The sequence below is a fragment of the Sabethes cyaneus genome, chromosome 2 (assembly GCF_943734655.1).
Source record: "Sabethes cyaneus chromosome 2, idSabCyanKW18_F2, whole genome shotgun sequence".
Classification (NCBI taxonomy): Eukaryota; Metazoa; Arthropoda; class Insecta; order Diptera; family Culicidae; genus Sabethes; species Sabethes cyaneus.
In genome coordinates this window covers 191,744,736-191,756,768 of record NC_071354.1, presented here as the reverse complement: position 1 = coordinate 191,756,768, position 12,033 = coordinate 191,744,736, and the positions used below count along the sequence as shown (strand labels likewise).

The 12,033-nt window shown below is 37.5% G+C and overlaps 2 protein-coding genes across 4 annotated transcripts in view; one reads left to right on the top strand and one right to left on the bottom strand.

Moving 5' to 3' along the window:
• The window catches only part of LOC128737874 (uncharacterized), a 345,115-nt gene that overhangs the window by 158,909 nt on the left and 174,173 nt on the right, over nucleotides 1-12,033 (bottom strand). The window contains exon 7 of one of the 3 annotated variants that reach the window (XM_053832617.1): nucleotides 7,854-8,215. The exons of the other annotated variants lie outside the window; for them this stretch is intronic. Coding sequence (XP_053688592.1) covers nucleotides 8,154-8,215 — 62 coding nt within the window. The 3' untranslated portion in view covers nucleotides 7,854-8,153. Of the gene's footprint in view, nucleotides 1-7,853; nucleotides 8,216-12,033 lie in introns of those variants that run through there. 3 annotated transcript variants of the gene reach the window in all.
• LOC128737877 (C-type lectin 37Da-like) lies at nucleotides 2,376-6,887 on the top strand. The gene is made up of 2 exons (XM_053832619.1): nucleotides 2,376-6,259; nucleotides 6,311-6,887. The coding sequence occupies exons 1-2, from the start codon at nucleotides 6,152-6,154 to the stop codon at nucleotides 6,671-6,673; spliced, it is 471 nt and encodes a 156-aa protein (XP_053688594.1). The 5' UTR covers nucleotides 2,376-6,151; the 3' UTR covers nucleotides 6,674-6,887.

Below are 12,033 nucleotides of genomic sequence, written 5' to 3'. Positions count from 1 at the left end.
TCTATTTTTCAAACCTATGTCAATGAAAAGCGTGCCTTCATAGGTATTATTACAGATAACAGAGGCAGCCAGAGTGTTCACATGGATAAAACATGGCATAATAGGCCGTATGAATAAAAGAGTTAGAGCAAATGCTCCCATACGATTTAAACGGGAAAAGCAAAGTAAACTGTTTTATTCATACGACCTAATATGTCGAGTTAGTTAAGGATATATAGATGTTTTGGTTAAAGGCGCATAAAATTCTACGATAAGCTCATAACAGATAATCCAAATACACTAGCGCCAGAAAAAAATTGTTGTTAATATCAAACTTATGTTTGAATAGAAATTAATCAGTATCCAAATCAGTTGATCCATAAAAGTATCGTTTAGCTAAGAAAGTATAGTGCTGATGACGCTAGTATATTAAACGATTTTAATTTGAAAATGTATCCAAGAATCACCAAAAAAATGTTTTTGCATGGATGTCTGTTGTCTGTGGAACTCTGAAGTCTTGTTAATATTGCAAATGATAGTAGGAAGCAACGTAGCGACGGAAATGATTTTGTTGATTTGAAGTTTTCTCAAGATCACTCAAATTTTTCTTCAGTTGCATATGCTAGGTACTATTCACAAGTTATGCCAATAATGATATGTTACACGTATATGTTATTCAGCAGCAATGGTACCGTTCGCTTTCCTTGCCAAAGACGGAGGAATATTCTCTTCTATTTTGACGTACAAAAAGAATTGAACTTATTGAACGCAAGGTTAGCGCTGAGCTTTATGCTACACTTGACTATTTTGGGACGTCAGTCGAAGAACTCGATCGAAATGAAGAAAAAAAGGAATCTAATTCAATTGTGTCAGTTCAATTCAATCAATCTGTTTTTTTTTTCGTCGTGTGCTCCGTTATCGGTGTCGTGAATGCGTTCTTCCAATAATTTGTTCTGATTAATTTTTCGAATTTATCTTTAATGAAAGAATGATTAGCCATACACAGGTTGCCATATATACGAATGCCATAAAGACGAATGCCATAATGTATGTTTGTCATAATGGACGAGAGCCATAAAAACGATCACCATAATAAATTACATATAACGTTGGAAAAGTACTTTGTGCTAGAAATTAAAATCCAACATCGATAAATGTTTCCAAGCTATGCAAATATTTATACAGCCATTACAAAACAATGAAAAGAACATTCAGTTTGTGTGAAATTTTGCCACGTTCTACAATGTATGGAGAGGAAACTTTCCTGGAAATCATATAGATATAGTTCCCATTAAGTAATACAAAGAAAAATACATGGTTCACTATTTCACTAAGAACCTTCTGCTTAACTTGCTAATTAGGCTATAAGCTGTTTGTTTGAGGAAAACCGGACAAACTGTCTAAATAATAGTGTCGTGATGGTTTGGTATATAAGCAAACGGTGTGCTTAGCTGCAGACGGTCACTTTTAGAAGGATGTTTCTGGCGAAATTTCTATTCTCCTGACTTCAATTCTGCTGATAGGAGTACGAGAACTGTATTCGCAAATTGAAAATGGATATCACATCTCTCCTTACACGGTAAGTTGATTTTAATCTGCCGATAACAAATACCTTCTTGAATATTTACAGAACAATCAGTTCGAAATGACCCAACATATCTCTCGTCATCCCCTTAGCATCTGGACGTGGTCATACCTAGAAATGCTTCAATTTTATTTTTTTTGTGTTTTTGGAGTTCATGCATATTTATTTAATGGATGTGATTCAGCGTACTGGATTTTTATCATTGTGATCTGTATGAATTCGACCACGATAACTGTATCATGTAGTAGCACAATTGCATCATAATGTCTTTGGATCGTACATCTTAAATGAATCGGATTTTAGGAAACTAACTTTGTGAAACATTTGATGTTTCCTATCGAAAGTGATAAAGAGCTTAGAAGAGCCTTTTTGTTTATCATCGTGTGCAACTTTCATGGTGTGTACTACTGAAAAGTAAATTTGCCAACGATTGCCCACTCAGTATATAGGTACCTGTGCATTTAAGTCATCTACCGTTCTGTACCTTTGCTATTTCCACTGTTTTCTATCCCGTCGGGCAAAATGGGCAATGCTAATACCTGTTACGTTCCTGTGTATTTCCAGAGCAACTGGATCGAAGCAGTCGAGTACTGTCACCGGCTTAGAATGCGGCTAGCCATCGTTGATAATGCCGATAAACATGCTGCGGTCGTCAAGCTTGCCCAAGAAACGGGATTGTGGACCAGTGGCATTTTCGCGGTATGGCTCGGTGCTAGTGATTTGGCCAGGACAGGTATCTACGTTTGGCACGATACTGGCGTTCGAATAAGATTCGATCGATGGAAACCGGGAGAGCCTACGGGTGGGCTGGAGCACTGCGTCAATCTTTCCTACTGGCCGTCAAACAATTTCAACTGGACATGGAATGATGCCTCGTGCGACCTATCATTGCATGCAGTGTGTGAGCAGCGGGATTCGGCTAACCCAAGGTGAGTTAAAATAGGTGATCTAGTTTTCACAGTTTGTAGAACAGAAGTGCGCGGAACGATTGGCTAGCAACCATCGATGTTGTTTATACATTCAACAGTTTCCGCATTGAAAATTTCGGTGATCGTCAAGGGTAACCCAGCGGGGGTGAAAAACAAATTTGAACATCAGAAAACCTCTCTTGACTAACCTTGGGCTAACCATTTGTCGGGAAAACCAAATGCTGATGTTTCAGCTATAGGCTGCAAGAATACTTGTCAAGTTACTATTTTCTAATAATTACAAAAATCGCTACAGCAAATTTTTCGAAGTTTAATAATTTAGTATTTTTGCCCATGCATTACGCGGTTTCTATTTTGGCCCACCACGGCAAAATCAAATTGAGTGAGCTAAAATAGAGACTGCCTAACGCATTGGCCAAAATACCTCATTTACCCTATAGCACATTGAAATTTACAATAATTCATAACGATTTTAACTAAGATAATTTATTTGGTCTCAATTATTCTAGCATCAAACGGGAGGATTTAATGCTGTGAAGGTTTTTGCAAATTTTCAAATAGGATGGCATTACAGGAAATAATGCTTAGTTTAATATTATCAAATACCTACGAACTACTGAAGTTTTTTGAGCGTCTTAATGGAATGCAATCCTGAAAAAGTTTTTTTAACTTTAACCTCAAATTAGACATTTACGTTACGGCTACGTATATGTCAAGGATAAATGTTTCCTCTAACAACTTACTTTTACTGGTACTTACAACAAATCGATTGTTTCGTTTAATAAGTTAAGTTAACTCAGAATTAGATTAAAAAGCCGCTAGCGTGTAAAACCTCTACGTCGGCGAAACATAGCTCGCTCGGCTCACTTGAGTCAGTATTGCTGGCGAAAAAGAAACTGTCAAATGAAAAGTTCGGGAACGTTCTCTTCTCGTCGACATGCGGTACGATACCTATACCTACGAATATATATCATTGAATTTGGCGAAATTGGCCGACACGTAAAAAAAAGGCACGTAAAAAAAAGCGCGGTTAGCATACGAAACTTCCAAGGCAACATGAAATGCGTGCAGTGAAGCAATCGTATGTTCGAATCTAGATAGAGATCTAGATCTAGATAGATAGAAGCTTGCTAGATAGAGTCAGTAGGATCGTTACACTTGCCTCGTAATTTTTCTGTACTCTAACAGCTGGCTGCGAAGTCTGTCGATAAAGAAGGGAAACGTCTAAAGACAGTATAAACCCAAGGCTTTGCTTTGCAGTAAAGCAATCCCGGTTGATAGAAGGCGCGTCGAGATCCGTCGATATGTTTTTTTACATAACCTGTGAAATTCTTCATTATTTTATCAAATTACTTAATTCATGACTACTTGCTGTAACTGGTGAAAAATATGCATGTTCTATCACCTCATTAGCAACTAAGTTAACGGTCATATAGCTACTAATGAGGTAGTAGGATTGTAGCTCCGTAAATGCAAAAGATAAAACAAAACTTTGTTCAGCAAAATTGTAGATAATAACTAGTTCTGCAAATGTCCTTTATTTACCCTTTTGCTCGGCTGAGACGGTACTGTCAAACGAATCAAAATTGAGTCAAAGTAATCGGATAATCTCTGAGTCTGACAGATGGAGAAAATCACGGATAACTATATCCGCAATGTGTTTTTTCAAAAACTTTGCTGCATGGAAATCAACAGGCATACCAACACGGTAAACCTCCAGAAACCGCATTGCACTGCATAGTGAAGTTAATCGAGAAAACGCTCAAATATCAAGAGACGGTATTTTGTGCTTTCCTTGATATTGAAGACGCTTTCGATAACACGCCCTTCGCTTTAATTATTGCGGCCGTAGTTTAATCATGTGTGGTACTTTTTCAAAATGAAATCGATCACACTACAATGAGCTAGATTCTAGAAATGTTTTCGAGTAGATAAATCATAGCATCATTGGGAGAGACGTCGCTCACGATTTTGGCGATGAAAGAAACTCCACAAGCAGTTCTCTGCTTCTTGCTTTTGCTCACTGGTGGCCGACGCATTCCTTCACAAGCTATCGCAGCTTGGTTATGAGACTATTGCTTACGTCGCTAAAGGAAAATTTTACGCAGTGCAGCTAGGACCTATAGACACCACCATGTTATGATGTTTATAAGGGTGGCTTAATATAAATCACACAAGAATAGTTGTTATACCATTCACTATTAAAAAACATATTGTAGGGGGAGTTCCATATACTGATTTCTAACTGTTAGGCTGAGCTTCAGTAATGTAGTCAAACTCCTCGGAATAATCTATACCTATAAAAATGGATTTCTGTCTGTCTGTCCGTATGTTCCTTATAGAATCGAAAACTACTGAACCGATCGGCGTGAAAATTTGCAAATAGTGGTTTTTGAAGCCAGGGAAGGTTCATATGATGGTTAGAGACCCCTCCCTCCACTAAGAGGCAGGGATACAAATACAAATACAAATACAAATACAAATAAAACAGAAATTTTTGCGTAACTCAAAAACTAACCGAACTCGAGAAATTTTAGACACTTTCCTAAAACATTAGTCAATAACAAGACCAACAAACACTATCAATAGTAACATTAGATAATTCAGCGCGAGACGGCCACAGGCCGCGAGTGTTGTCAGCGACCTGCCGTCGGAAGCGGCGGCCACTGCGGGGGCAGCCTCCCGTAGAGATCACCTCTATCTAGGTATATTTATTTTCCTAGATCTACTGACCTCTATTACTTTCCTTCAGTTGGGTCACCCCTGCGAAATGGTTCTTTCTACGAAAAGATTTTCCGTGAAATGGTACATCCCGTGTAAGGTTTTTCGCGAAATAGTATTCTACGAAACTCTATATTCCGCATTATGGTCAACCAAGAATTAGTGTTCCGCAAAATGGTAGTCGGCGAAATGGTTTGTAATGATGGCGAATATTTAAATGCTATCCGCTTTCTTCTAGACGCTTCAGGCTAGACAATGGGGGGAGTTGTTTTCTACTTTACTATGAGCAAAATTTGTATATTAAAACACCCATGAACTCCCCAGAAACTTGCAAAACTCGAGTTTGTGACAAAGGTCATCCGAGATTCACGATGTATGTACAACACAGTTTATTTTGTGACAATACGAAGTTTGTCGGGTCAGCTAGTTGTATATAAAAACTGTACTGGGTTGCCACCTAGATTATGCTGTTAAGAAATCATCCGGTTTAATTAAAAATTGGAATAATTAAAAAAATCTAAATCAGAAATATGAAATATCTAGTCTTAAACTATATGAAATGAACATTCAATCTAGGTAATATATTACCGTATGCCGTATTTGTATACCGTATTTGTATGCAGAAGCGACAGTTTAGATATACCTACAATGTTATCTGCAAATGGCCTTTCCAGGAAGTCATGTATTTCCCATTAGAAAATACAGTGATGTATTCCTAGTTCTCAATTTCACGTGTGATAACTGCGAAGCAAATGGGACTTTTGCTTAGCTTGTAAATTGGTCTGTAAGCTTTTTGTTATCTTTGGTTTGAAGAAGACCGGACATCTATATAAATAATGTTATCTTGCCCAAGTTTCATAAATAAAGAAAAAAGTCATCTTGAGTGTTTTGTATATAAACACAGTGCGCTTAGTTTTAGTCCACCGTTTGTAGAAAGATGTCTCCGGAGGAGAAAGTATCAATTCTTTTGACTTCTATACTGCTGCTAGGGGTACAACAACTACAATCACAAATTGAAAATGGATATCACATTTCACCTTACACGGTAGGTTGATTTTTATCTACAGATAAAAAGTACCTTCTTGGGTATTTCCAGAGCAACTGGTTCGAAGCAGTCGAGTACTGTCACCGGCTTAGAATGCGGCTAGCCATCGTTGATAATGCCGATAAACATGCTGCGGTCGTCAAGCTTGCTCATGAAACGGGACTCTGGACCGGTGGCTTTCTCGGGGTATGGCTCGGTGCTAGTGATTTGGCCAGGACCGGTATCTACGTTTGGCACGATACCGGAGTTCGGATAAGATTCGCACAGTGGAAAGCGGGTGAACCGACTGGCGGGCAGGAGCACTGCCTAAATCTGTACTACTGGCCGCAACAAAGGTTCAACTGGACATGGAATGATGCACCGTGCGAGATTTCGTTATATGCAATATGTGAGCAGCGGGATTTGGTCAATTAGTCGTTCGTAAAAAACGAACGTTGAAGGAGAGCTTTCGAGTAATTAGTTTTTGCCAATTTGATCAATTTTACGTGAGCCAATTGTAAAAGGATAGCACTAATCCTGTACCCGATAGAATATTAAATAAAGGGGAGAGTCATAATAATTCGTTTACTGGTTTAGTGCTTGACTGCACCGAAGCTACAACGAAAGGGAAAAATAAACAACCGAAATCCAGCAAAATGCTTGTAATTTTTCTCGGCTATTTCCAGTCACAGAGCAAGATCAGCGAAATGGTTGATTTTTGTCCGCTAGAAGCAGCGTCACAAAGGGATGTGCTTTGCTTTTCTTTCTTCCTTTTTTTGCTACTACAATAAAATAATGTAGTAGAAAAAATAAATCGCTTGCGGGACCATCTGGCTATCAAACTAAAATGACTGATCCGTGTATATGCTGTGCTGCTGGTTCCGATCCATTGCGGGAAGCTTTCAGTTAGCTGTGTAACGTTTTACGTAGACGACTGATGACGGTGCGGTGCAGCGTGGTGCGTGGGGCAGGGATAATCCCAATAGAAACTGAAGCTGGAGCTAAATTCATTACAACCTTCTTTAATCTTCATTCCGTGGAGCAGGTCAGCTTACTAGCTCTATATTATTTGTTTTGGCGTCACGAAACCGGAGAAAATAAGGTAATCAATTTTAAAGCAGCGCAGTCACTCGGTGAAAGCGCAATACGAGGTCGCTCTACCCAGGAAGTTGGTATCTTTTTTCATAAATACCGCTATTCCCGTGGAACCTATCTTTGGTGTTTTGATAGTGGCGTAATTGGATGATTTGCTATAAAATATTTTACGAACCCTTTACTTAGTACATTTGACGAACCTCCCTTTGAAAAAGTTATTAAAATTTACTAAGCTGGCGCATAAATTTTAATGTTGCCTAAAACTGATTAAATATTTTAAGGCTGGTTAAATTAAATAATCACCAATGAGAAGTTGGTGGGAATTGTAATTTGAACTCCGAACAGTTTTTCAATGATAAAGCTGTGGCTTTGAGTTGTTAGTTCATTCGGAATTCTACATCGGAGTGATTCACAGTGAATACTTCAAACAATAATAAAAATTTCTAGAGATGATTATTCATTAGTAATTTAGGATTGTTGTTAATATAATCATAAAAAACAGGAAAATAAATTAGATCACAGAAAGGTGGTAATAATTTAAATGGAAAAGCTTTTAAATCGAATGCCTTCAAGTATTGTTGAGCTTTTCGACGGACAGAGCCGCAAAAAGTGGTGTACCTCGAACGGTCTTGTTGTGATAAGCGACGGGCAGAAAGAGAGGTATAAAACGTTTTGCTGATGGCTTATCCCACGAACGGTACAAAAGAGGTAACGGATTATGATTTGTTGAGCGTGAATACTATGCGACCGTGTTAAGAGGTTAATTTTCTAGGACGTTTTAAGTACTTACCCTTCAGAATGTTTTGTTTTGCGAATCGTTTTACTTATTTGTGAAGAAGGGTTTTATAGCTTGTAATTGTTTGATAGCGTACTGTGACTTACCTGAAAAAATAAAAAATCAGAACAAATGCATTAACAGAATGTAAAGATATTGTGATGTGAAAGTTTGCAGCCTTTTGGTTGATACAGCAAACTGGTGGTGGTAAAAAAACTGACCGTATATCTACTAATTTAAATAACTTTGAATACTCAGTTAATAAGAGTAATATAATGGTAATATAATACAGTCGATAATCGTCAATCTTCTCGGTGGTAGAAGCAAAGGGCAGTCATATTACAAATAATAACCATCACCGGGGGAGCGTATGTGTGCGAAAGATGGAATGCTTGGGACAAAACTAGATCTGAGACTAATTAATACATGGGTGTGGTATAGTTTCTATACTTCTTTTTGAAATGCGTTGTTACCTTTCTTAACAGTAACAAACTAGCATACGTAGAGTAATTAGATGTAAGCGTGTAAAGAAAAATTACTTGTCGCAGTTAGAAAGCATTAAGCTTGATTTAGATTGACCGTTAGCATCAATCAATGTCAGCTTAATGGAACGGAAGGTCAGTGATGGTTGTATGCATTTACGCATTCACAAGAGTACCTTAACGTTTCAGGATGTGACGTTGCCTGATTTGTGTGAATGTGCACATTCCGTTAGGTGACTCCGTTTATGAAGCCTGGCTGTCAATTTGGAGCGGGCATTATCAGGCGAACTCGCTTGATAAAAGACTTCTGTTTGCAGATGTCAAACAAATTTGTGAAAGGAAAACGTAGAGCTTGTGGTTGCTTCCGGTCCTTCTTGGTTCGGTTACAACTGCTTTCGGACGGCTTTATGGTGAAGAATAAAAAGGAACCGGGGTATAGTGCATGGCTTGAGTGGGGAAACAATAAAACAGTTCTAATCGTTATTGCGGTATATGCAGCATAGGGGTAATTCGGGTAAAACCGACATCCCATGAATTTTTAAGTTATAGGTTGCGTTTCTGCTAATTTTTCAATGCGTTTTGTTTACACTTGTTACTGCGTACATTTTGAGTCATTTTACAACCGCCAAAATTCCGCAGTTGTCAAAACTAAAAACAAAACATAGTCGATCAGCATTGAAGAAACAGTCCTTATAATCACCCCTATTCTGTATTTTGTACGAATCTCTATTTCATTCGACTTGTTTCGAACGAAATGTTTTGCCCATTTGATTTTGCTGGCGGCAATTTCGTTCGAAACAACTTTCGTTCGAAATACCAATCCGTTCGAACTATAGAATAAATAGCGAACTATAGAATAAATAGCGGTTAAAATTTTGCAAGTGGAATTTAAGCATTTTAGTAGAAAAAATGTGTAAAATTCGACACTTTTCCTATGCCTGGTTTATCACAGATCATTCTTTAGTCTACTTTGAAAAAAGGTAGGCGGATTTTTCGTTTATCGAGTTTCTAAAACTTTGTTTTGAACTTTTATGTCAGTTCGGGGTAAAATCGACACTTTCAGTCAGGGTAAAATCGACACCGACGTTGTGCTAGTATGTGTTCAAAGTTTTATGCGTTTATTTTCATGTTTTGATATAAAATTGAGAGTCTGGACTGAAAAACAAATGAAAAAATCCAAATAAGTGCTATTTATTGATCGTTGTGTCAAAAATGAGGGGTGCAAGGATTGATAAAAACTACAAGGTATACAGCCCTAAGGGTTATACGAAAGGGTGACGTAGGAATATATCAGATCATTAAATCAAAGACTAATGTAAACTGGATTTCTGGCATATGTATGTTTATAAGAATCTGTGAGTGCTATTGTTTAAGTGAATGTTTAAAAGAGAAGAGCGAAATATTCAGATTCAATTCTTCATTGAATGAATGGTGGCTTTAAAAATACGTGGACGGGGAATCATAAGTACAACGCCTGCAACCATTGAGACATAGAGATTTCTTTTAAAAAACGCTTGTGTGCATCATAAAGGTTGGAATAGTAATGAATGACCAGCCTACCTTTAAAAAAACCATTTAAAAGGGCCATTGCTTACAAATAACATTAAAGCCAAAGCACGTTCATCGCAAATATGACGTGCCATTCGAATGTACTTCTCTTTTGACATGAATGGCAACAGGCACGAAAGTTAGCAGCGTCAATTCACTGTCTTTTGCTCCGAGAAGGTTTTACTAGTTTACTTTCACAGCTTACCGCTTGCTACATAGCAGAAAATATGGCACACACGCGAAAATTTCTGTTTTATATGTATGAGAGTCCTTATCCTTCTACCACAGGGTGAAGTGAGGGGTCTCAAACCATCATAAAATAAATTCATGCCTCCAAAATCCCCCACATGCCAAATTTGGTACCATTTGCTTGATTAGTTCTCGAGTTATGAGGAAATTTGTATTTCATTTGTATGGGATCCCCCCTTCTTAAAGAAGGCAAATGCCCCAATAGGACACCACCTCTAGATTCTGATAATAAATAACAGAAGTTGGCGCTACCCGAGCAGGAGCGAAGAGCAAAATAATATCAAAACTATATCAACCTAAAGTATAATACTATATTTTATACTAGATATGGAGATGCATTGATAACGCATTTTGTTATTACGTAGATATTTAAAACATTGTAAGATGAGTTTAATAACTGATTTTGTTATCATATCTTATTGTGATCTTTTTTTTCCATGTGTGGACTCATTACTGCGACCAGTATTTGATCTATTGTAATATCGCCCGGGTGTTTGCTGTATGACCTGCACTGCATTTCTTTTTGCTATAATCGCTATTGAGTGAGCGATATGCTTATTAAATTTATGCGTGCTTCTGTGTATTGGGGTTCCCTTCCTTCAAAGCTTGATCTACTTTTTACCCACTGATTCCTCGCTGCCAGCACTATCCTATATTATAGCCGTCCCTGGCGAGGACTCATTCGTACCTCTGACCAGTAAACTTAACTATAGGAGGGACATTTGCACAGTCAGGAGGCTTCAGTGGGTAAATATATAGAATTCAGCATGAAGGAAGGATATATGGAGGGGCCTGCGAATAAACCCATGCTAAAGTCACTTGACATCGAATGGTTTGATTCTACTAAGATTCGAACCCACGACCACTCGCTTGCCAAAGCAGACTCGGTAACCTTGCGGCTACGGAGCCCCCCATCTTACGATCTTACGATGACATTCGATATATTTCATTTTTTTATTGATTAAAGAGATTTTAAATTACAAATATTTTATAAAATGATTTTTTAATATGTCATATCCTACTACTACATTTGTTATTCAATACCTTAATAATACTAAAATATGTTATTCCAAACTCTGAAGTCAGTCGTGTTATAGCTTTGTTATTCAAATATCACAAGTAGTTATTATTTTAGCCTTAAAGGAACAAAATTTTGATATTATTTTTAGTTATTTTACCAACTATGTCAGCCAAGACAAGATCAAATTTTGATATGAGTTATTCGACTTCCATAACACATTTTGATATTAATTTGCTCTTCGCTTCTGCTCGGGTAGTGTTTCATCATGCGCCATGCGTGAGAGTATGCTTGAAACTATCATTGTTTCTCTGTTGAATACAACAGATGTCGTTACTTTGTAACATATATTGTACATTTCGGAAACAGCTCAATTTTGCGCGACAATAAATTTACCCAATGCAGCAACATTACTCTCTCATGTATTTCAGTTTCTTTTGTGTTTATCGCTTATCTTTTTCGGGCTATCGGATGAATGGTAGTAAGATGTTATGGAGAGGTATAGGAAAAGTTTGTTTTTATCAAAATTGGGTAGAAGTCATGAAAATTAAGTATAACAGAGTAACTAAACCATATTTAAAAAATGATTAGTGCTTGTTTTTGGTAGGTAAACATAAATAAGTGGTGG